At 41.5% G+C, this 26,992-nt stretch overlaps 1 protein-coding gene across 3 annotated transcripts in view; it reads right to left on the bottom strand.

Moving 5' to 3' along the window:
- Positions 1-26,992, bottom strand: part of Ttc23 (tetratricopeptide repeat domain 23) — a 92,839-nt gene that overhangs the window by 40,121 nt on the left and 25,726 nt on the right. For all 3 annotated transcript variants that reach the window (XM_051206513.1, XM_051206511.1, XM_051206512.1), the window contains exon 6: positions 8,905-9,082. In XM_051206513.1, coding sequence (XP_051062470.1) covers positions 8,905-9,082 — 178 coding nt within the window. The remainder of the gene's footprint in view (positions 1-8,904; positions 9,083-26,992) is intronic.

Genomic DNA, 26,992 nt, shown 5'->3' with positions numbered 1-26,992 from the left:
GTTTAATCTTTATTAACCTTAAAAATAAATAGAAATCATAGTTAACTATCAAACTTGCCAAGTATTCTAAAAGTGAGTGGATTCCTCTATAACCCAGGTAGACAGAAACCCTTCCAACTCAGATTCAAAATCTAAATGCAATAGAAGATAGAAATTTGAACATACAGAGACAAATGAGTCAGGAAAGATAATTACCAGTAAGCTCATCAAGGTTGTATACACAAGATGGACATTAAAAAGGCATTTATTTCTCTATCAGTGAATACTGAGAAAAAGGAGTTAAGACACTCCTTCTTAAAACATCAACTAACACAACAAACATGGCTGGCAAGATGGCTCAGCACATAAAAGTGTCACCAAGCAACATTCACACCGAGTTTGGTCCCAGGAACCCACAGAGGAAGAAGAGTACCACATGTGTGCCTACACTCACACTACATATAACACACACACACACACACACACACACACACACACACACACGAGAGAGAGAGAGAGAGAAAGAGACAGAGACAAAGAGAGACAGAGAGAGAGTCAGTGAATAAATATTGAAAACAATGAATACTTAGGAATACATTATCCAAGTAAGTGAAAAACATAACTTTAAGGCAGTGTGGGTCATGATTATGGAGTTCAAAGGACCTTTTCACAGAGATTTCACTTTTCAGATATCCTGTTGATATGATATTTATGTTTGACTCATATCAGTGGGGAAATCACAGCTATGAAGTAGCAATGAAAATAATCTTATGGTTGGGGGTCACCACAATGTGAGGAAGGAAATTAAAGGGCCACAGCATTAGGAAGGTTGGGCACTGCTGCTCTAAGGCTTAGTGAGTAGGAGCACTTGTAGAAGGATGGGGACCTGAGTTCAGACCCCCAACATCCATGTAAGAAACTAGGCCTGGGTACCAGTGAGAGGCACTGTCGCGAGAACAGTGTCCTTGGCGGCAGAGAGCCAAAGAAGATGCACTCACATGCACATACACATATATCACACATACAACACACACACACCACATACACCAAAACAACAACCAAACAAAACCATTTACACTTTTATAAAGTTATAAAACCTATTAAAATGAACAAGGAAAAAAACCTCTAAATAATGGAGAGATCTCTATGTTTAGGGATTGAAAAAGCTAATGGCAACACTTTACAACTTGGAGGAAGATTTAATGCAATATCTTTCAAAACTCCAGCAGAATTTTTTGTGGGGGAGAGGTGCAGAAATTGACAAGGTGACGGATCCTACAATGTATATGAGAACTCAAGGGGACTATAATAGACAAACTGTTTTTGAAACAGAAGAACAAAGAGGATCACAGTCACTGATTTCAAAATATAGGTCAATAGAATAGTTGATAGTCTAGAATTAAACCTTGTTACTTATGTTACTTATGTCACAAGCATGCTGAGGTAATTCTATGGTGAATTTATAAGCTTTTCAATAAATGGTGGCTGAGATAACCAGATAGCCAAATTCAAAGAGTGAAGTTGAGCTCTCGTATCAGACCACACACAAAATGCAAGGACCTTCTATGTCAGAAGTAACATCTATGACCTGTTTTAAGGAAACACAGATACAAGTCTTCATGTACTTAGATTATCCAATGGTTTCTCAGCTTGGTGGTGGTGGTGGTGGTAGTGGTACATGCCTTTAATCCCAGAACTCAGGAGGCAGAGTTCTGCCTCTGAACCCTGAGTTCAAGGTCAGCCTGGGACTACAGTGTCAATTCCAGCACAACCAGGGCTACACAGAGAAACCCTGTCTCAAAACACAAAACAAAAACAAAAACAAAAAACTCAAATGGTTTCTTAGATGTGAAGCTTAAATCAAAAGAAAAAACAGATAAAGCAGACTTAATCAAAATTAAAAGATTTTGTACCTGAAAGGGTACCAGTAAGAAGTGAAGGGAAGAAAACACTTCGGGTATCCGGTGGGCATCTCGGCTCTAGCTAGCATCAGGATATATTTTTGGTTGTGAGCTTAGCTGTTAATGGCTGAGCCATCTCTCCAGCCCTAGCATCAAGATATACAAATAACCCCTACAGAACAATGGAAAGACAAAGAACTGTCTAAAATGGGCACATGATTTGTATGCCCAGTCAAGGCATACAAATAGCTGAAGATAAAAAAAATTAGTAATGAAAGAAATTAAAACTTGGAATACATTCAAATATAATTTTAGTCAACAATACAGCTACAGTTAAAAACACAGATTACAAACTGTATTGGCGAAGATATAGAGGAGTGGCAACCTTCACACTGGAACACCTCATTGGTAGGAATATCAGACACTGAGGTCACCTTGGAAAACAGCCTGGTGATTCCTCAAAGCTTAGACAGTTACCATGTGACACAGTGGCTACTCCCAGTCTTAAACCCAAGAAAATGAAAACATAGATCCATATAAAACTTGAATATAAATGCTTATACAGCATTAATTATAATAGAAACAAAGCAAACAACCTGAATGTCTATCAAATGGTACATTGATAAAAATCTAGCAGGTCTATACAGTGAAATACTGAAGTACAGATGCTAAAATATGAGCAAACCATGAATACTGTTAAGTCAGACACAACAAGCTGTATATTATCAGACTGTTTATATGAAATGTCCAGAATAGGCAAAACCACACAGAGAATACACTGACAGTTGCTAAGAAGGGGAATGAAAAATTACTGCTAATGTGTTGCTCAAAAACTCTATGGAACTAGATAGAAGTTCCAAAAATTTGTAAATATAAACACCAGAATATTGCACGGTTTAAGAGAATAGCTTTACTGTATAAATAATCTCAATAAAATTATGAGCAAAATTTCAAAACATATGTCAATTTGGGTGAAAATATTTACAACATTTATCATGGATACCAGGATCAATATTGTAATATATAAGGAACCCTTAACGATACAAAAAGCTAGATTAAAAATCCTATTTATAAACTGGCAAATGATATGAATAAGTCACAGAAATGACAATTCACAGAAAGAACTAGGGTGCCTTTAACATATGAAAAGATACTCAACTCTAGTTTTAAAAATAGAAATGCAAATTTAAGCTATATTGAAATGTCATTTCTCACCCATCACATTAGAACTAACTTGAAAGCTTGACAATACACTTTGTTGAAACAGGCTGAGGGGAAACAGGTGTTCCTATACACATGGGTAGAAATACAAATGCCATGTGACCCTGAAAATTAACTCAGAAGAATAGCACAACTAAAAATGAGAGGAAAATGGCCATTAACTTTGAAATATTATAAAACTGCCAAAGCATACTGTACTCAACCTGGTAGCCTCACTCTGTGGCTGTTTGAATGAGAACGGGCCGCAGGCTCACAGATTTGACACTAAGTCCCCAGTTGGTGGAATTGTTTGGGAAGGATTAGGAGGTGTGGCCTTGTTGGAGGAGGTGTGTCCCTGGGAGTGGCCTTTGAGGCTCTAAAAGTCAGTGCCATTCCCAGTCAGTTCTATCTGCCACATGCTTGATAACTACACACACACACACACACACACACACACACACACACACACACACGTTACTTACTTGGCAGAGAGGAAGTGAGGACTATTCCTAACATCAGAATGTCAACTGATAAAAGCAGTAGAGAAACCAGAATTTTATAGCTATCACTGTTAAGAATGTGTTAGGAAAGAGTTATCTATAGACGCTAAACCTAAAGAGAACTATTTGACAGAGAGCAGAATACAGAATGCTGATTAGGTAAAAGAGAGGAAATAGTTACTGCATAGAAGAGAAACTACATGTCCTCATGACAAGGTGATGAATGTCAACAGTGCAGGATAAATGGGCACTGTGCCTCTGGATGTGATACACATCCTCCTTGTAGTGTTCTGTCTGGGGACATATCACTCAGATCAAGTCAGGAGAAGACATCAGACAAATTCAAACTGAGAATCAGTCTATAAGAAACTGGCACATATGAATATGTATTAAAATTTCAATGTCATAAAAGGCAGAGTCTGGTGAGTGAGAAACTATTCCAGATGGAAGAACCAGAGTCAAGATAGCTAATGCAACACAGTATCCTTTACTAGATCTGCATTGAATGAAAAATGAGGGGCAGAATGGAGATAACCCACAAAGCATAATGTGACCTCTGCCAATATTAAACCTCCTAAGTTCCATAACTGTATGGCGGCTATCCTTGTCCTTACAGAAAACACACTTAAATGTCTGGGAATAAGGGACATTATATTTTCAAAATGTTTTAAAATTTTGTTACACTTTGACATAGCTTGTGTGCACATGTGTGTAAGTATATAGGCATGCACAAGCACACCATGGCCTGCGTGTGGGGGGCCAGAGGACAAATTGTGGAGGTGGGTTCCCTCCTTCCACCACGTGAGTTCCAGGGATTGAACTGGGTCTTTGTACATGCTGGCAAACACTTTTCCCTTCTGGGCTGTCTCTTGGCCCCTCCAAAGTAGGCAGTTATCCCTTTGACCATATGTATGTGTCTGTGTACATACTAATATGTATATCAACATAGATAGGGAAAACAAATACAGGAAAGTACTATAAATGATGAATACAGGCCTCACAAGCAAGAGACACCAGCTCATTCATTTCCCACTCACATAGTGCCAAGGTCTCCTGAGAGTTTGAAAACCCCTGATACTCTGGAACATCACATTCTTACATGATTCCCTTTTTTGGTTCATACTTTTAGGCATGTGCATGTCTGTAAGCCAGTAGTTCCTAAACCGTGGCCTGCCTAACTCTAGTGTCTCATGATTGTTAGGTTTCCTTCTCAAGTAAAAAAATCCACACTGGCATGTCTACTACACTGTGAAACAATGTAACCATCTGCTCAGCTTTAACTGACCTGTGTGTTTTATTTAAGCACACCTGCCTTTTCTAGGAAGGCCCAGAGACTTCGGGGATGCACTAACACAGCTTGGCTATGCTTCTCTACACTGAACTCAAACCTTTGCATGCACGCTGGCAATGCTGGGTCTTGGTGAAGCCACTTTCATCCCAGTGAATTTTGCTATGAGTTGTGACCCTTGCTGAATTAATCTGAACACAGTTTCATTTGATAGACTGAGTTTTAGAAACTGGTAAACAAAAGAAAAACTATACTTTGCAAGTGGATATAGTCATGAAAAAGTTTAAGGAATATTATTTGAAAGGCAACTTATATACTCTATAACATGAATATAACTAAAGAAAAAATTTCACAGGATCATATCAGTACATGAAAATGCAGTCAACAGAGTCCAATGCCCACTCATGATTAAGAAGGAAACTCAACTCTAGAGAGCTGGGTAAGGAGGAAACTTTGTAACTCTGAAACACCTGATGTCATACTCAGTGGTATACAGCCTGCAGCTCTCCTACATCACTCTTTGCTAACCCTGAGTTCTGAACAGTGCAATAGGGCAAGAAAATGAAATAAAAGGAATACAGATTGGGAATGAAGAAGAAAACAGTCTTTACTTGCAGATGAGATACTCTGAAATTCTGAAAGAATTGTCTTGTTTTTTTAAAATCCTGGGTCCAAGAAGCACTTGTAGCAAGGTAAAAGCTGATTGTTTCCATATATCCAGTGACAGATGAGAGGGAATTTAAAATTAAAAATATAAAATTATTTTCATTACCATCAGCGCAAATTGAACTATTTAATACAACTTCGTTTAAAATTTTATTCCAAACTGAAATCTAACAAAACAAGTGGAATATCCAGGTGATGAAACTATAAAACTACAACTGTGATGAAAGGGAGTTTCTGAAAGACACACACAGCAGGATACAATGATACAAGGTGTCAATTCTAGAGACTGAGGAGTCATTTTGTGGCTATTGACAACTGATTCTAGAGTTTACATGAGAAGAAGACTGAAAACAGCCAACACAACACTAAGAGACTGAAAGTAGAGCCCAGCATCCCCTGATGGGGAAGCAGAGTGACACAAATAAGTCCGTAGAACAGAGTAGAGTTAGACCTTAGATGAAAGCCACACTCGCTCGGAAAACAGGCAGCCTTCCCTTCATATAGTACTGGAGTCACTGAACATTCAAACACAACCAAATGAATCTATAAACACATACAGAGGAAACATAAGTGTGTGTTGCAAAGTAAAAGAAGCCAGTCTGGACCCATCCCATATGATCCCAGCTACATGGCATTCTAGAAGAGTCAAACTACTATGACGATGGGTGGCTGCCAGGGGTTCAGGTAGGGAAGGAGGAATCAGAATGGCAGGGAGGATTGTTAGGGCAGCTAAGCTATTCTGAATGCATCTACACTGGTGGATGCACATCTTTACATATCTGCCAGACCCACGGGACGAGGAGCAGCAGGTGTAAGCTGCAGGGCTGGGTTCTAAAAGGGAGCGTCTGTGGTACTAAAATACCACTCTAATGATTAAGAATAAATCGAAACAACTCTTTGGAAAGATGCCAATGAGTCAAGAATTATAAAATATTCATATCCTTCCTCTCAGCAGTTTCACTTCTAGAAGCTGACTGAAGCAAATTATTTTTTACATAAGAATATCCAGAATTACTGATATTAACTCAAAAATTTCACATGCCTGCCAGAGTTCCTATAGAAAATAAATAATGCCACATACCTCACGGTGAAGGAAGCCAGATACGCCTGGTAAAACTTAACTCTGTCTCTGACACCTGCATCTGTGCCTGCCTCCCAGCCTGCCACTCATTCCTTCTGCTCACATCTCTCAAGTATGTGCACATCTGTGCATTTTCACTGGCCTCCTGAATCCAGGCTATCTCCACTCCAAACCTAGACTTCTGCACTCCCCTTTAAACCTCTCTGCTTATATCCATCATGTATCAAATTCACCTCCATCCCACAGAGCCATCCTTTTAGACGGATACTCTGCTATCACTGCCTGAAAACCTCCGACTGCTGCCTGGGCTCCTCACTAGGGCTTTATGTCTTGCCTGAATGATGCCCGACTACTGTTCTTATCATCCCTATGGCCCTGGGCATGGCATCATAACTTGAGTGACCAATCTTTTTCTTTTCTTTTCTTTCTTTGTTTAGGTAGTGACCAATCTTTGTCTTACCTTTTATGAAGGCTTTTTTGAGACAGCCTGCCTCGCCCTTCAGTACTTTAGAAACTGGCACCAAGGTGAGCCATCCTCTCCTGAGACAATCACCATGTCCAGGTGGACAGGTCCATTAGCTTCAGTACCCTCTAACTACCACTGTCGCTTGCACTTATCTGCCTCACAGCATCACAGATTCATGGTTCAGCCTGGAGTCTACCTGCCTGTTATCACCTGCTCACCCTGCCTCTCCTGCACATGGTACCAGCATACCCTTGGTGGCCTGTACTCCCAGAAATCTGAGAATCTGCTTCCGTTCTCCTCCTGTCCTCATTTCTATGTCCTAACTACACTGCCTCCCAAACCTGTCTCAAATCATCTATGTTCCTCCATCCCCAGTATCTTCATCCTTTGGCAAAACCACCTCAAGTTCTGCTTTTGCTATTTCAGTAGCCTTCTAAGAGATTTCTTTCCTCCCATGCTCGGCACAGCATCCCCAGCCTACCTCTACATATCAGGTGGAGGAATCTTGGTTTTTTTTTTTTTTTTAAACGCTAGTTTTGAATCTGAGTGATGCCTTTTGGGGGGCATGTATTTTTGGGCATATCACTCAATCTCTCTAATTCTCGTCTTCCTTATCTATAAGCTGAAAATAATATGTTACGCAGTGGTATTAATGATTCAAAGAGATGATCTAGATAAAGTGAGCGGTTGGGGGCACTCCAACATACTGTGAGTGGGAGTGTAAATTGTCAGACAAAATTTAAAAGACATAGTTATAATGTATTCTTAGTAGCATGTCATTATTGTCTCATTGGAAATACCAGGAATGGTTAGTACATATTTTAAGCGCTAGGAAAAACGTGAAAAGGTGCTCTGAGCAGATGATGTAACACACAGCCATCTGACTCCCCGTGGTGGCTAGTTCTAGGTGTCACCAATGCAGCTCTGGTGCCCAGTTGTTTAGTCAAACACCAGTCTAGATGTTTTAAGAAGACTGTGTTTTATAGATAACACTGTCTGCTTTAAGTAACAGAGATTACTGTCAACCATATGAATGAACCTCAGCCAATCAGTTGACCTGAAAAAAAAAATACACTGTGGTTTCCCATTTCCAGCCTTTCTGTACTGCCCTAACCAGTTCCTTAAAAATTCTCTCCCTTTTTCTCTCCCCCTCCCTCCTTTATTACACATTCTATTTGTGGCAGCTGTACATGTCCTATTTTCTTTGGAGAACCCCAAAAGACACACAAGCCAAGGAATCTCACAATGACTAAGAATAACAACTGACAGAACACCTTTAAATGTCTTCAGGCAAAGATTTTAGAGTGCAAATAAAAGGCCTAGTCATAGCGCTGGAGAAATGACTTAGCAGTTATGAGAGTATATTGCTCTTGCAGAGGACCCATGTGGCTCACAACTGCCTATAACTCCAGCTCCAGCTCTGGCTTCCAAGGGCACACACTTATGTGCCCACACACAGACACACATACACATAATTAAAACAAGAATACATCTTTTATTCCCTTTCAAATATACTAGTCATTTTAGCAGCATATGCTCTAAATGAACCAATAAAGATAAAGAAACTTCACCTGGGAATCATACTTGAGTTCTCCATGTGATGTGAGAAATCGTCTCAGGCTGTCCCTGGAACATGCAGTTAGCAGCAGGGACCGGTGTCTGGCACTCACCTGCTTAGCTTTCTAATAAGGAAATCTTTGCCAAACATCTATGCTGACCGAGTGTTTTAATTATCTTCAGCAGATGGCAGGGCCAGGCATTGCCAGAGCTGCTGTGGTTCTTGTGTCTAGCACAGCTTTGGTGGCCGGTGTATTGTGCCTTACCCGTGAGAAATGACTGACAGCAGCGTCGTGGAATCCCAGGGCTTGCTCCACTCCCGCCAGTTCCCTTAGTATTGGTACACACTCAAGACTTTCTGCATCTTTGGTGATCTCGGTATATTCCAAAGCCTTCTGATAGTAAGGCAAGGCTTCTTTTGATCTTTTCTGACCTTGACACACCCTAAAAAATCAAACAAATGAAACAAAACCAAAAGATAAACGGATTATTTTTAAATGAGTTGCCATTTTACCTCTACTTGGCCTGATAGAATTTGCCTCCCAGACCCTGGTTCCCAGGCTCATCTCCTTGCAAGCTAGGCTTTTCCTCTAGAAGGAAGCAAAGCACGATGGCCAAGGAGGATTGATTCTGGAATGACCAGAAAGGCTTAAATACTGGCTTCCTACTTACCAGACTCAGGACTTTTAATCACTTGTAAACAGCTTCCTCACCTATAAATTAATTTATTTCCTACTCATGAAAATAGCTAGTAGAGTCTCTTGACATATGCTAAGAGTTATGTAGGTGTTTTAGTTTAAAGAAATCCATCTTCTCAGTGATGGCGATCACAAAAGGGGCCGAGATCCTGATAAATGATCTGCTTAGAAATTGTCTAGTATGGTGCTGGACACAGTGGTTCAGTCCAGCACTAGAGAAGCAGAGGCAGGAGGATCTCTGTGAGTTCAAGGTCAGCCTGGGCTCCATGGTAGGCTCCAGTACACCCAGAGCTCTGTGAGAACCTTGTCTTAAAAACCCAAAAAAGCAGATGTCCCTTGTGGGTGGAGAGGTGGCTCAGTGGGTAAGAACATTTGTGCAAGGATGAGGGCTTGGCTCTGGATCCCAGCATCCAAGTAGAGGGCTGTGCTCACTCTTAACCCCAGAGCTCTGAGGCAGGGACAGCAGACTACCGAGGCCCTGTGTCACCACAGGGAGTGACAGCACGGGGGGGGGGGGGGAGGGGGAAGGGGTGGAGGAAGATAGATAGGGGGAGGGAGATTGTTCTCTAGTATTGGTGATGATATGAAATAATAAGTTTGGGGAGGTAATAATTGAATACAATCTCCCCAGTACCAAGATTATGCACAAATACGGACACCCCCATACACTAACCCTGCTGAAAGCACAGGAATTTATTTTGAAGAGATAGTCCACATGACAGAAAAAAATGCACAAGAATGTTTACCTTAGTTTTGCTATAATAATAACAACAGAAGAGTACAAAGTACTTCAAACTCACCATCAGGACTATCCATGCAGTTCACAGCTAGAGTAGAAGGCCAAAGTGCCATTAAAGGTAATGTCGGACTGTATTATTAAAGTTAATGCTGGGCTGTATTAGCCCACGCATGCCTATGTCGAGTTCTTTGGTAGAACAGTGGGTACAGTGGGTTTTAAAGCTACTTTGCACATCAGCTCCTGCATGTGAAAATTTTACAGCTAATCTAAGTGGGTACAAACTAACAGAGAGATGTCACAAGAGATGGGCACGAACATGTTAGTGATCACTCTCTCTGAGCAACTGAATTGTGAATGGGTTACTATTCTTGTTTACGATTTTTAAAATTTCCCATTCTCTTTTATGTAACTATGTTAGTTCTCTGTGTACACACACACACACACACACACACACACACACAGAGCACTTATATTGCTAGCTTAACATTAGAAGTAAAGGTGACAATGGGAAAACAGTCTTAGTTTCTTAGGACAATAACTTAGGTCCCTACAAACTGTTTAGCAAGCAGAACAAGTGACATTTACAATATTAGTTTTTAAAATATAAAGACTATTAGATATGTTTCTCTTGTGGAGTAACTTTAGGTCCAATGTTAGTTCTATGTGGTGCTCTGGCTGCATGTACACATACAAGCCAGAAGAGGGCACCAGATCCCATTACAGATGGTTGTGAGCCACCATGTGGTTGCTGGGGACTGAACTCAGGACTCTGGCAGAGCAGCCAGTGCTCTTCACCACTGAGCCATCTCTCCAGCCCAGGTCCAAAGTTCTTAATGAAGGACATGGATCCCTCCCACACTGCTCTCCACCCAATAGCTTTAGTACAAAAGATGCTTCAGCTTCCAGGGCACAGGTACACAGACACAGCAAAGCAGGCCTCAGGCTCACTCAGCCACTTCTGTGTTGGCCTTCCAAAGTAATTAACTGGTAGAAGGAAAGACACTTTTCAGATCTGGGGTCTCAGTGGCCATGATAAGATAAAAGGGATGGGGTAGCTCAGTGGTTAAGATTGCTTGCTGCTCTTTCAGAGGACCAGAGTTCAGTTCCCAGCACCAACTCTAGGTGGTTCACAGTTCAGTTCCAGGGGATTTGACACCCTTTTCTGGTCTGGGAGGAAGCTGCCATATACGTGTGTGTGTGTGTGTGTGTGTGTGTGTGTGTGTGTGTGTGTGTACGCAATACTAAAATTTTAAAATCTGGACTTGAGCGTGTGGGTGCCATCTATAATCAGAAAGAGTATGAAACACAGGAAGAGACCAGGGACAGACACATGCTTAGATCAAGCAAGCTTAGAGCTCAGAACAATGCTGATTTGGGGGAATAAAGATTAATGGACAACCCACCCGACTTTGACCTTTGCACTCTTGTTGAACTTTAAATGGGTGTGTAATCATTATCTTTCCATGCTGAATTTTACTTCTGCAGAGAAAGCCCACAGAGATCCTTGGTAATGGAAATCCTTGGTCTAAACCTGGTTTTATGAAATCACTTAATCAGATAATTAGATCTCTTGGTAGACAAAGCTGGAATTTAAAAGAACGATCATCTGCAAATTCTGGTGGGAAGATCAAGTCTGCTTACTTGTAAACTGAGGTGTTTTTTTCTTTTTTGTTTGTTTTGTTTGTTTGCACATCACAGCTTTGCAACAACAATAGTAAATTTGAATAGTTGTCACAGTGATCATATAATCCAAATAGCCTAAAATAGTTTTATCTTTATAGGCTAAGTTTGTTTGATTTCTCATTTGAAATCTAGAAAAACATCGCATGCTTTGTAAATGACTTCAGATTCTTTTCTATACAGTTTGCACAAAGAACTCAGGCAAGGTCATCTTCCTTATGATCAGAAATGATCGAATCCATTGAGGAAGGAAAGCATGCATGCACCCTCTTCCTCCCACACTACTGTAGAAGTCACATGAACAGAACCGAGAAACCCAGGCATCAAGATGAGTGTGTACTTGGGCAAACACTGTAAAGGGAAGCCAAGAGCAAAGCTCATGAATGAGAAAATGAGTATGTCTGCATTCACTCGACTAACAGCGAATCTTCCCTCCTGAGCATGTGTGTAACTATGCAGACCACACACAACCTGCAGTGAGCTATCTCATCTCTCAGAGAAAATCTAATGGGAACAAGTGCAGGCTGAGGGCAGAGCATCAACTCCAAGCTCTGTCTTGGGAGCAGAATGTGCACACTCACTTGGAGTACCCACATGCACGGGAGTTTAAGCAAGAACAGACTTCCATGGCTTCCTCAACTGAGCCTGTCCAGGCAGGTTGTGGGGAGCATGGGGCCTCCCTTGAGGCCTGCCCCACACAATCAGAGCCCCCCCCCTCTCTCAGCAACCCATATGCCATAGGCAGTGCCTCAGGTTGTCCTTGTGGAGACAGGGCTCAACAGTAACTGCTCAGCTCTCCCATCCCTTCTTACCACAAACAACAGAAAGACAGCAAGTCGGAAAGATCAGTTTGAAGTTTCCCCGACCCGAGGGGCAGCCAACAACTAACTGGGAAACACCTCAGGGAATTGAAGGACAAGGGACAGGAAGAACGACAGCAAGCCCATATTCTGATCAACAGACGAATTTTATTTTCTCAGGATAGGCTAATAGAGGACCATAGGCAGGAGGTGAGCAGGGTTTGCAAGTGGGCAGAATGAAAGGGTCAGTAGGAGGAATGACCTGAGCTATTCTTTAACTGGCTGTAAAACTGTAGCAGGAGGAATATCCTGAGCTATTTTTTAACTGGCTGTAAAACCACAAGCCTGTATCTAGGAATGCTCTGCTGAACATTCTGCTTACTTCTTAAGAAACAGTAATTTTCTATCTCAGAGGCCTGAGGTAGTGAGGATGGTGATGGTCCCCAACATGAAGTGATGGAAAATTGTGTGCAAATGAACCAGGAAATTTTACAAATCAAACTTGAATAATAAAAAAAAAGTCACAATGTTCTCATGAGAATAATGAATACATATTCACCATCAAAACTAAGAAAAGATGGGCTGGAGAGATGGCTCAAAGGTTAAGAGCACTGGCTGGTCTTCTAGAGGTCCTGAGTTCAATTCCCAGCAACCACATGGTGGCTCCCAACCATCTGTAATGAGATCTGGTGCCCTCTTCTGGCACACATGGAGGCAGACACTGTATACATAATAAATAAATAAATGTTTAAAAAAAAAAAAAAAAAAAAAAAAAAAACTAAGAAAAGGCAGGTGAGCATAATTTAAAAAATACATGAAATAAGAGCCATAAAGCCATGTATACAAATGCCCCACATAAATTATTAGCCTAAGTTTATGGAGCACAGTTTTAAAGCGTTTGAGAGAAAACAGAAGGAACGGTAGCTTTGTACCTTCAGCGAGGGGAATGCCTCGTCTGTGAGACACACATTACAACAGGAAAAGCAGGCAAATTGGTCACAGGAAAACCTAAAACTCTACTGTTGGGGATGTAGCTTAGTGGTGTCATATGTCCAACATGCATGAGCCACTCACACAAATTAGAATAAAACATTACTAAGAACAACTCCTGGACCCCAGGGCAGCACGAGGAAGGTGGAAGGGATGAACTGCATCCCAGAGTATGTATAACACCTGTGAGCAACAAATAATGGGGCCAGAAGTATGAAGAATGCCTAAGGAATGAATTCTTAATGCAAAGAACCTCATAAAAAGAGGCAAATAAGGCAGGAGTGATTTGATGACGCACACCTTTAATTCCAACACTTGGGAGGCAGAGGCAGGTAGATCTCTATGCTTCGGAGGCTAGCCTGGTCTACATTGCAATTTTCAGGCCAGCCAAGGCAACATTGTAAGACTCTGTATCAAAAACACAAACAAGCAAACAAGTGAATAGATAATCCACAGGACAGCAAATCCCAATGTTTAGGAAACATGAAGAGATGTTCAATCTCAATGTCAGGGAAAGTCATCACAGTATTTCACCCATATGATCAGCAAAGACGAGCAGCTAGACAATATTAAATGTTGACAGAGAGGAGGAGTAACACGAGTTCATATATGTCCCCTGCTGATGGGGATGCAAATAAACAGGTGGAGAGTGTTTGAGAAGCCTGGGAAGGCTGAGGGCAGAGATACTTGACGCGGGGACAGCTGTCTTCCCAGGCAGACATTTCAGACATAATCTTTGGATGTCCAAAGAGACAAAATAATAATCATGTACATGGTGCTCATAGTTGGTCTAAATCATGCCAAACTCATAGAAGAAAAATCACCCAAAATGAAGAGATTAGAACAATTGATGGGAATACATCTCAATATGTATTGTGGATGCTATGAGGGAGGGGGGAGGTGGCAGTGAGGATGGGGAGCAAGCTACAGAATGAAACACACACACAAAGTCTGAAATAGAAAAGTGTGTGTGTGTGTGTTTTCTATACACATACATGATCAGAAAAAAATGCCCAGCTTAACATGGTAGATGCCTGTAAAGATTGTGCTGAGCACCTGACAGGTTTCTATTTATAAGACATTTTCTATTTTGTGAGCTTGGTCACACACACAGGAGACTCTGGATAACGTTACCTACAGTTCTGTGTGCACCAAATACTTTACTAAAGACAAACAAACAACAGGCTGTTGGACAGTGTGTCACAGAAAGGAGCCTTTTTTATGGCCCTGTAAAGTTGGTGGTACCCGCTATTACAGGGTCTCACCACTAAACACAGCCAGAAATGGGGCTAGATTTGCAAAACAGTTCATCAAAAGGGGACTAAACGAGTATTATATCCAGGACCAACTAAATTACAGTCTCCCCTCTATCTCCAATGCACATAAGTACTAGTCAGTGTTCCTGACTAGTTCCTTCTCTCTGGTTCCTCCCGTGTGACCCATGGGGCAGCCATGTTTTCTCCTATCCCTTTCTGTCTGTTGTGTGGAATGCTTGGGGGTTTGCCATCTAGTGTGCTTGTAGTGCACTTGGTAGCTTGTGGAAACACCAGACAGATGAAAAGATAGAGAACTCTGAACAACAGAATGCCACAGTACGTTTTGCAGGTTCACAAATACATCATAGCATATTTTATTGAATAAAAATATATCCAGTCACTCCACAGAGCACATGTCAGCTAATATAGGGATTCACACTTGCTCTACATGCACTAGACAAAGCAGTATCCTTAGTGTTACTAAAGCCACAGAGTCTCCTCTTAGAAGTGCTGGGGTCTGGTGAGAGCCTGTGCATCAGTGAATGGGAAGGACTGAGTGGGAACTCAGCTGCGGATGACAGCATGATGAGAACACAATCTCCAAAAAGGACAAGTGGGGTTCCCAAGAGTCAGCATTTGAAAAGATTTGCATCTATGCCTCTCTCCATGCTGGTGAAACTTTATTGTTTAACACGCTGCCAGAATGCCATTTTGCATTAATGAATTACTCTGTGCTGTACACAGCAGCCTAGGCACTGATTGAAAGAGCAGGCTCTAAACTGATTGAAAGAGCAGGTTCTAAACTGGGAGTGGACACCGTTAGTCCCAGCACTCAGAAGGCAGAGACGCAGGCAGATCTCTGTGAGTTCTCAGCCAGCCTGGTCTACATAGTGAGTTCCAAGATAGCCAGGGCTACATAGTGAGGCCCTGTCTCAAAACACAAACAATCAAACAAAAGAAAAAAATAAGAAAATAATAAAGAATGGAAGGAAGGACAGAAGGAAGGAAAGGGCAGGGTCTGTCTGGCTATTTCCTCAGGGTGTGACCTGGGAATGCCCTGTTTTTCAGCCTTAGCTCCTGTGCAAATGGGAATATAAGAGTATGCACCTTGTAGTGTGGTCTGAGGGTGAAATAAATAACATATGCAAGAGCCTGCCACAGAAGGGAATCAGTAACTGGCAGACAATGTGCCTTTTATTTTCCCCTCCCCTCCGCTCCCCTCCGCTGCCCTCCTCTCTCCTCTCCTCTCCATTTTTTCCTGTCCTCTTTTTGAGGGACTACCACATGCTTAGATCTTTTAATCTAGTACCCACTTACTCCTCACAGCTACCGTCCAAGGTCCTGTCCTTTGTGCAGCGGCTAGGGAGGAGAGTGAGATGCACAGGAAGCAGAGCATCTGCCCACATCCCCCAAGGGGGTGGTCTGTGTGAACCGTAACCTGAACCCAGGGCACTGGCTAACTCACATCATGTCTCTCTGCTTAGAAACACTTGGCAGGTGACCCTAGATGCTGGAGGGGGAAAAAAAGTTTGCTCATTCCTGGGCTAGTTCAGCACAGCAGGGTGACTCGGATGCTTGTGGTCAAGCCAGTGGAAAGACTCCAAACACGATGTCACATGGCCACATGCAGTAATGGAGCATCAGTTATCACCATCAGCAATGGTGTCTTGTTATCTGGAAGCATTCTTGCTCATGCACCTATGCATATAAAGACAACCCATCTCTGGGATCTAGGTGTGAGTTCCCAGAATTGAACACACTGCTGTGCACTGGAGGGAAGTTGTCCCGTTTCTGTTGGTGACTTTCTAATGGAAACAACTCAGGAACACATTAACACTCTGCAAGTTAGTAAGTCATTAGTGACCCGGGTGCTGCTGTGGCAGAGGAAGGAGGGAAGTAGTCCCAGGCCTCCGGCAGGGGTGCAAGCCTGAGCATGAGTCACTTTGCAGCCTTAGCTATCTGTGTCAGGCCAGCCTGGTAGGCACCATAAAAGGAGAAGCAGAAGGAAAGGACACAGTAAAGGATGTCCTTTTAAGAGGGGCAGAAATCCAAAGGCTGCCTGAGACCTTCCCCTGGCCATGAGAGAAAATGCCACACAGTTCAGTGTAATTACAGTCATGTCTAAAACCAAAGCTTTGTTTCTCTCCAAAGCAAGTCAGTTTGGACAAAATATTCCTATTTCTCTGAGAATATTAAGCAAAGACATTAAATGAAAATTGCACATTTTAAACACACAAGTTGTGTGGAAAATGTCAGAGGAAAGAATCAGAAAGGAAGGACGTGGCCACATTAGAAACAGCTGTATTATAACCAAAGGTATCTCCAAAGAGTTTAACTAGGTCTTTAAGTCTTGAAGGCTAAATGACACAGATGTGGACAAAGCTTGCCACCTGCTGTCTGTGTTTGGTATTGTGATTTGGCAGGCACTCTTCAGGTGGCGCCAGATTCTGGCAGAGGATACATGAGTGTTTTGTAGCAACAGTGTTCAACACCAGGAACTGACGCAGTAGTCAGGTCTCAACAGATGCAACCATATCAGATCTGGGGCCTCGCACTTGGAAACCTCCTGCACAACAGGATAAAAAAGCGTCTCAGGGAGAGACTCTGTGTGGGTTAGCCCTCTGGTCACTAACAAATGGTCTTTCCCTTTCAGTTCTATGAATGGGGCCAGTTTGAACATTTGGGGATGGGCTTCTTTCACCGAACACTGTGTTTGTGAGTCATTCATGATGTTATGTAACAAGCAGCTTGACAATTGCCTTTTTATATGAAGAGATCACAGATCTTTAGCTTCCATTTGAGGACATTTGGGCTGTTCCCCAGTTCCTGGCTACTGAATAATGAGTCTGGGAACATGTGTGTTTTGGTGAGAAAGCATACAAAGATTTCTGGTAAGTTTATAATACGAGTGACATGTTGGGTCAAGAGTGTGAAGATGTTCAGATTTAGGAGACGATGCCAGACAGTTTCCTAAGAGTCCTATCTGATACGCGCAAGCAGCTATGAGGGAGAGGGCACTTCTGTGTACATGCCCTTGCCAACACTTGGCACTATCCATCCTTTTGAAAGGATTATATCTTTTGGTGGGACAGTGGCATTATCTTATTATGTTATCTCCTACTTCCCTGATGACTGATGAACCTGAACAGTGTGTTCTGGGCACCTGGTACACCTCCACCTTTATGCCCTTGACCATGGGAGTAAAGTTTGGGTTACTGCCTTAACTGCCACACTAACCGACTGTAACTTATAATGACTTTCAGGCCAAATGAGCCCTGCCCCCACTCCTTGTTGCCTTTGGTCAGGAGAACTTCATCAGAGCAACACAAACAAAATTAGAACAGAGACAAAAAAAGACACATTCCATGATTAAAAGGACAGAAGATGAAAGAGAAATGCTGCTGTGGGCAGGCTCTCCTCCCCTTCAGCAAAACCACCTCAGGATATATATAACAATGGTAAGCCACAGGATGTAGACAGATCGCTGATTACAATTGGGGTTTAAACACATCCATCTAAACACTAATATACCAATTTTTTTTAAAAAATTAAGATGTGCTGGGCATGGTGGCTCATGCCTTTAATCCCATCGCCCGGAAGCAGAGGCAGGGGGAATCTCTGAGTTCAAGGCCAGCCTGGTCTACAGAGGTGCATCTGGGCAGACACACTGCCACCCATGATGCCACAGCTAGAAATCAGTACAGATAGTTCAGGATATCACATACATCTGCAGACTAGACCTGCCACACCAGCGCCAGTGGGGACAGTGTAGCAATGGCTGAGAGGAAGCTCGAGTGGCTACCTGTCCAGAGGTTCACACCACATGTGGTTACGCCTCCTGGCAAGAAGTGGCCAGGTCCCTGCAGGTGCTTACTTGGCTGGCTGATTGGAATGGGTACTGAGTGTATTTTGTGCTATGATAACAATAATGCTTTCGATCATGGGTGTTTTGGCCCATGTAGCTCCACTGTTAGTTCAAAGAAGCCTGGAGAACACTTAGATATTGTTTCAGAAACTGAAAGAGATACAGACTTATCAGCAAATGGATGCTGTCCTCAGTGCCCTTAATTACAATACTCACAGGCCAGTTGAGACTCCAGGTGTCAGCCCTAGGCCTGATAAATTAATTAACGTAACTAAAGCTGTAGAAATTCACCCACTAGATGACCCTGCCTGACAATAGCCAACCCTCAGCAAAGCTGCTGTGGGATTTACTAAAAGGAAAACAGTACAAGAGTTCTTAACAATACTGTTACAAGTTTGACTATCCTCTAAATTAGTAAAGCAATGCAAGAGTTCTTGTCTCTGCTGTTAACAGTTTACTGATCAGAGACAATGACTTTTCTCTAAACTCAGTAAACCAAATCTCTGGTACGCTGACCACAGGCAGGTCAAAATAGGTGATTTTTGATCTCATGCTTCAAAGGAATTACTGACATTTTTATAATATGTCTGTAAACTGTGACCAAAGATCTGTTCCTTGAACTTTCTGTATAAAAACCCAATACTCTAAAGTAAAAACACAGCAGTTGCCAAAGCCACTCCTGACCTGGTATTCCAAGTCTTGGTCTCCGGAAGACCCGTTGCCCACTGAGAGGTCTGTGGCAGCTGGCGCCCGAACAGGAACCCTCGGACAGGTAACTCCTTCTTTCTTTTAAAGGAGTGGACAGGCTCTGGCCAAGGGAACTGCAGTCCCACCAGTGAAGATAGGCTGGTTAAGGGTGAGTAATCTGGGAAGTCAAGATGGGAAGCTGGGGCTCAAAAGGACAGAAAATGTTCATATCAATCTTGAAACATATGCTAGCAGAAAGAGGTTTGAAACGTCTGATGCCACCACGAAAGAGTTTTACTTATTTCTCATGAAGGTTTCGCCTTGGTTCCCTGAGGATGGTAGTCTCACTTTGGAGTTCTGGAAACGTGTAAAAAAAAAAAAAAAAAAAAAAAAAAAAAATTGAAAAGGCAAAGCTAGCTATAAGAAATGGAAGTGATGGGTAGGGAACACAAGGAGAAGAAAAGTAAAAAAACTCAAAAGACAATGCAACTCTAGGCAAGGTAATGCAAAAAGAGCGTAAATGAAAAAAAAAAAAATGGAAGACAAGGAATGGCAAGGCAAGTCAAGGAAAGTCAAGAGGAGGGAAGTGAAAGGACGAAAATGGCAGGAAATGTAAGGGAATTAATGGAAATGTAAGGAAATGAAACAAAAAATGGTAAGCAAAGCAAGGAAAAAGAAAAGTTGTGAAGGCAAAGGAAGGGAAGGAAAGGGATTGGAAGGCAAGACGACCTAAGTCAAAGAAAGGTAACAGAAGGAAAGGGGAATAAAAAGGCAAGGCAAAGTTATAAATGGGAAGGCAAGAGTAGGAAAGGGAGTCAGCACAATAAAGTTAGGCAATATCATTAAAGGGAAGAGTAAAAAAGGGGAGGAAAAGAAACAAAAGGCAATGCAAAGAAAGAAAGATCCAGGCAACTTCTCTGCAGGGACAGAGGCTGACCCTGAGGAGGAGGTGGCCAAATGTGAGCTGGACTCTTATCATGACTTCCCTAACATTGCTCCTTCCTCTGCTTGGCAAATGCAGCAGGTCATTCTGCCTAGCCGCTCCTCAAGGAAAATTCCAAACTTTATAAATCCCCTGCCCTACTGCCCTCCCCACATGCTGCTCCAGGGCTTAGGGAAGCAAAGATTAGGCCCTGCATATGCACTAGGTCAGCAGGACCTGTGGGTGCCAATGGTGGTTATTTACTTTTCGAGCAGCTACAGTCACAGATAAACTGCAAGGGGCAAACCCAGGCCCAGAGAGCAAAGGCAGGACAGGACCTAGAGGCCTGCAGTCTTAGAAGATGCTGCTGTGGCTAATGCCCAGCCAAGTGTATGGAAAAATTAATGCAGCCTGTCAGAAACTGGTGAATTTATTGAAATTTGTTCAGATTTTGGATGTTCATAATTTAAGGGTTATCTACAACAGCTGCATTACAAGAGATTTCAATTAAGGATGTTTTATTTCAACAAACTAATCTTGACCTAGAAAAAAGGAGGGCTAAAAGATGTTCTGTATGTATGGTGTGGCCACACATGTGTCTAAATGTCTGAAGTGTGATTGTGAATATGTGAATGTATGAATCCCAACAAAAGGTACTACTTGAATTGCTTAAGATTAAAAGAGAGAGACATCAGGGTTGGAGATCTGCATCTCCCATGATTATCTTGCAGAGTAAAACAGTAGGAAATGGTCAAGGCCAAAATGGCCTGAGAGCCAGAGAAATCTATATGGATGGCTCAAAAGAGTTTAACAGAGGAAAGAATACAGAAATTTTCCTAAATTTTGGTGGTTAAAAAAGAAATGGAAAGAATGGAGGTTAATGTAAGATTAGAGAAAAGCTATTGAAAGGAGGCCTCAGGAAGTTGCAGCCCTGTTAGGCTCCCCACCTAGAAAGGTGTCAGTGAAAATGCAAATGAGACCAGGTCAACTAATAAAAGCTTTACAAGGCACCTATTGATGATTTGAAACCTTTAAGTGATATCCTAAAAGGAGATAGTGATCCCAATTCACCTAGACAGCTAACTAAAGAGAGTAGACATGTTCTCTTACAATCGGAAAATGCAATCCAGCATCAGCAGATATGCTATACTGACTATGCAAAACCATGGGAGGCTTATGTACTTCCCACACAGCATAGTCCAAATTCTTTCTGTCTTATGGCAAAGGGGACCATTGTTAAGGTTGCATTTACCTGTTTCCTCAATCAAAGTGTTAAATCCTTATTTTAAAGCAGTAGCTTGTATGGTACAAAATGCTGTATGGAGTCTAAGAGATATTTTGCCAGAGAACCAAGTGTAACACATGTTCCCTATACCAAATAGTAAGTTAATGGTTATTTCAAAACCTTTACAATCAGCAATTAACAGGCAAAGGAATGTTTACTTAGATGGTGGGGTTACCTCCCCTTTTCTGAGAGTGGGCTCAGACACCAGCCATGGCACTCCTGACTTGAGGAGTTAATTTTCTTTTATCATTAGAAGTTCCCTTTCTCTGTATAGATTTAGGGCCTAAGTTTTCAAGCCTTTATTATTTATAATTTTTGGTCCATCAGCTTTTGGAAAAAATTAATAATCAGTTTATAAACTATTACAATTTGTACTAATACAGCCTTTTGTATTCCCTAAAATTGTAAGGGGTAATCCTCTAAAGAATGCTGTTAGTTTCTCCTGATGGTTCTTCTAATGGAAAAGCAGCGTATGTTATTGATGGAAAAGAATATGTAATACAGACAAATTCATCTTCAGCTCAAATAGTTAAGTTACAATCTGTTACAAAGTTTCAGCTTCTAATAAATAATTCATTTAACTTATATACTAATAGTCATTATGTTTTCAGAGCTCTTCAAGTTTTAGAGATAGTTCCATATACTGGAACTAATAATAATCAGGTTAAAATACTGTTTGAGCAAATTCAAAGTGTCATTCATTATAAAGAGAGTCACTATGCTTTGTGGGTCATATAAGAGCTCATTCAAACTTTCCCGACCCACTGGCTAAAAGTAATGGGTCAACTGAAAGACTGATAAAAATGATTGCTTTATCTCAGGTAAAATTAGCTCAACAGCTTTCATCATCAAAATAGTAATAGTCTAAGAAAAGAGTTTGCTTTAACTACAGAGACTGCTCAGTAAATTAACATAACAATGTGATGTGTGCCCACAATATTTACCTATAACTAATATAGGAGTAAATACTCAGGTCTGCTTCCTAATCATTTATGGCAAATGGATGTTACTCGTATCGCAAAATTGGGCAGATTAAAGTATGTGCATGTAACAGTCGATACATATTCAGGCTTTTCATATTCAGGACACTACATATTCAGGACACTACACAAACTGGAGAAGCCACTAAGCATGTGATAAGTCACTATTTAAAATGTTTTGCTTACATGGGAGCTCCTTTTAAAATCAAGACAGACAATGCTCCTACTTATACTTCTAGAGGGTATAAAGAGTTTTTGCAGAAATGGCAGATTGAAGGGTCCACAGGGATACTGTATAATCCACAAGGACAGGCAATAGTGGAAAGGAGTCATCAGCTTTTAAAAGCTCAGATCATAAAATTAAATGCTTCAGCGTCTTATTTGACTCCTCATCATGTATTAACACATGCTCTGTTTGTGCTTAATCATATAATTGATGATGATAAGGGCTTCAGTGCAGCTCAAAGACACTGGAACACTTGGGCTGCTGCTGAGCTTCAGCCTCTGGTTCGCTGGAAGGATCTGTTAACCGGTCAATGGATGTGCTGATCGCCTCTGGGAGGGGCTATGCTTGTGTATTCCCATAGGATGAAGACTCACCCACCAATCTGGGTCCCAGATCGACTCATCCGACCCTATCAACAGAAGACTCACATGGAAAATGAAGAGGCAGAGAAACCGCAAGCTGCAGACAATGAGGAAGCAGCTGATGAGTCTGACGATAACAGATAAAGAAAGTGAAACCTCTCGAAAACTACTCCACGATCTGCTGACACAGACTCAACTCAAAAAACTGCAACGGGAGGCTCTTACTATACTAGCTCAAATGGAAACTCCTAAGACTCCTGTAACAATTTTTCTTGCTTTTCTTGCTGTCTTGTCTATGAATTCCGGGGTAAACGGGTAAAGTTACTGGGCATACGTTCCCAAGCCTCCGCTTTTACATCCGGTGGTTTGGGAAAATACAGAGCTCATTAAAATCATGACTAATGTTACTGATGTGCTAGGGGAACTCCGGATTTTCATATGGGTCTTAATTCATCTGGGTATATAAATTACGAGGGTAGATCAGATTCCTTACCAATCTGCACAGCACTTGGTGGTGTCCCTCTAGCTGATTGTTTGCCTATCAGCTATAGAACTTTCCTCACTGACACTCCTGAAAATAAGCCTGTTACAGATAAGAGTCCAAAACAGCAGCGTATGTGGCAACTACAAATCGCTACTTTGGGGTACTCTAATTTTAATGAGACTGTGGTAATAAATCAGCCACTGCCTTCTAGATTGCCACATTGCACGGTAAAATACAAAAAAGATAGTTTATGGGAGGGAAATGAAGATCAGATGCCTAACTGGCTTCACTGTGGATTTCCTTACGTTAGAACAAGGTTTTCTCCATTGGTTTCAGGAGAACTTATCTGGGATTTTTCTGTACCATCACCTAATCATGACTATTCTGGCTACCTTAAGGATCATTCTGCTCAATTTGGAGGATACACTCCTCCAAAAAAAATGAGCCCATGAGGAGATGGTATTGAGCAGGGTGGGTGTCACCTGTATGGTATTTGCACAGGCAGGATGGAACATATGGGACTCCTCAGCCAGATCTGTTCAGGTTATTGCAGCAGCCAATGTTACAGTATTAAAAAAAACCCAAAGGCTGCCAAGCCAGAGCCTGTTCCTGCCACTGCTTGTCTCTCTTACCCCTATGCTTTAATGTTTGAAGGGATGGGACTCATTTTTTGTTGAGTGTCGATCCTGCATATTAACTAATTGTGTGCAATCCAGTTATGATAAATCCTTTTCAACTGTATTGATTGTTAAAAGGCCTGCTTATGTATGTGATGCTGCCAGTAGATTTGGGTAATGATACTTGGTATGATAATTCGGCTATGAATATGTTTAGCAAAATTAATGAATTGATTAGGCCAAAAAGATTTGTTGCCTCATTAATTTTAGGAATCATAGCACTGATAGCCATTTTGACTTCTTTTGCAGCTTCTACAACAGTTGTTGTAGTTGTAAAGGAAAGTTAGTAAAGGAAATGCAGACAGCTTCCTTTGTAAATGACATACATAAAAATGTCACCTTTGCTTTGTCAAAACAGAGGTTAATAGATCTGAAATTAGAAGCTAGAATAAATGCTTTGCAAGAGGCAATGATAGAAATGGGTCAAGACATACAAAATCTTAAGACACAGTTAGTAACTAAATGCCATGCAGAGTTTAAGTATATCTATGTTACACCTCTTCCATATAACTCTTCCTCTAATTGGAACAAGACTAAGACAAATTTATTAGGAATATGAAAGGATATCAATTTAACCTATATCAAGGCACTGCAGGAGAAAATTACAGTCATGAGTCAGAAAAACATAAATATCTGGGACATTTCAAGTCTAGCATCAACATTTTGAGAAAATCTAAGATCCCTAAATCCATTAAGTTGGACTCAGTATTTTGTTTTTCTAGGAATTGGAGCTGCTATCTTATTTATTCTTTTCAGGGTAGCACTTCACTCCATCAGCACCCTCCATCGCGATTTCCAGCTGTTCCATTTAAAAAATAAAAAAGGGGGAACTGTCTTACCAGCCCCAGTGGGGACAGTGTAGCAATGGCTGAGAGGAACCTCGAGTGGCTACCTGTCCAGAGGTTCACACCACATGTGGTTACGCCTCCTGGCAAGAAGTGGCCAGGTCCCTGCAGGTGCTTACTTGGCTGGCTGATTGGAATGGGTACTGAGTGTATTTTGTGCTATGATAACAATAATGCTTTCGATCATGGGTGTTTTGGCCCATGTAGCTCCACTGTTAGTTCAAAGAAGCCTGGAGAACACTTAGATATTGTTTCAGAAACTGAAAGAGATACAGACTTATCAGCAAATGGATGCTGTCCTCAGTGCCCTTAATTACAATACTCACAGGCCAGTTGAGACTCCAGGTGTCAGCCCTAGGCCTGATAAATTAATTAACGTAACTAAAGCTGTAGAAATTCACCCACTAGATGACCCTGCCTGACAATAGCCAACCCTCAGCAAAGCTGCTGTGGGATTTACTAAAAGGAAAACAGTACAAGAGTTCTTAACAATACTGTTACAAGTTTGACTATCCTCTAAATTAGTAAAGCAATGCAAGAGTTCTTGTCTCTGCTGTTAACAGTTTACTGATCAGAGACAATGACTTTTCTCTAAACTCAGTAAACCAAATCTCTGGTACGCTGACCACAGGCAGGTCAAAATAGGTGATTTTTGATCTCATGCTTCAAAGGAATTACTGACATTTTTATAATATGTCTGTAAACTGTGACCAAAGATCTGTTCCTTGAACTTTCTGTATAAAAACCCAATATTCTAAAGTAAAAACACAGCAGTTGCAAACCTCCTTGAGTGTGTTTGTGTCTGTCTGTCAAGCCAAAGCCACTCCTGACCTGGTCATCCAAGTCTTGGTCTCCCGGAAGACCCGTTGCCCACTGAGAGGTCTGCAGCATAGACCCCTCATTTGGATCATCTCAGATTATTCAAAGTGAAGTTTCTAACTGAGATATGAAATACTAAGAATGCAATGAGTGATAACACCATGGTCAAAACATGAGGTAGAGGCTGGAGAGGTGCTTGGCAGTTTAGCAGCCCATCTTGCTCCTGCAGGGGACCCTAATTTGGTTCCCAACACCCCCATCAGGTGGATCATAATCACCTTGACTCCAGTGCCAGAGACTTGACACTACCTTCTGGCCTCCTCAGGCACTGCACTCGTGCACAGACCCACACATATACACACATATTTTTTATTATCTTAAAACGTATGAGGTAGCCGGGCCATGGTGGTGCATGCCTTTAATCCCAGCACCTGGGAGGCAGAGGCAGGCAGTTCCCTCTGAGTTCTAGGACAGCCAGGACTGTTTCACAGAGAAAACCTGGCTTGAAAAAACAAACAAACACAAAAAAATCCCACAAAAATAAACAATATGGAAAAACAAGAAACTCAGGACAGCCAAAACAATTTTGTAAAATAAAGGAATTTTGGGAGACATTACCTTTTCTGCCTTCAAGCTCTACTATAGAGCTGTAGTAATGATAACAGCTTGGTATCAGCACAAAAATAGATAGGTGGACCAATGGAATCAAATCACCTATAAACACCTGATTTTTGACAAAGAAACTAAAATTATACAATGGAAAAAAGAAAGCATCTTTAACAAATAGTGCTGGCATAACTGGATGTCCACATTTAGAAGAATGCAAATAGATCGCCATGTACAAAATTCAAATTTAAATGGATCAAAAAGACCTCAACCGAAAAACCAACCACACTGAACCTCACAGAAGAGAAAGTGGGAAGCAGCCTTGAATGCATGGGCAAAAGAGACCACAGACACTGAGATCGACAATTAATAAATGGGACCTCCTGAAATGGAGAAGCTTCTATAAGGCAAAGGACATGTTCAACAAGACAAA

This window comes from Phodopus roborovskii, unplaced genomic scaffold (assembly GCF_943737965.1).
Source record: "Phodopus roborovskii unplaced genomic scaffold, PHOROB, whole genome shotgun sequence".
NCBI classification, from domain to species: domain Eukaryota; kingdom Metazoa; phylum Chordata; class Mammalia; order Rodentia; family Cricetidae; genus Phodopus; species Phodopus roborovskii.
This window is presented reverse-complemented; position numbering and strand designations above follow the sequence as displayed.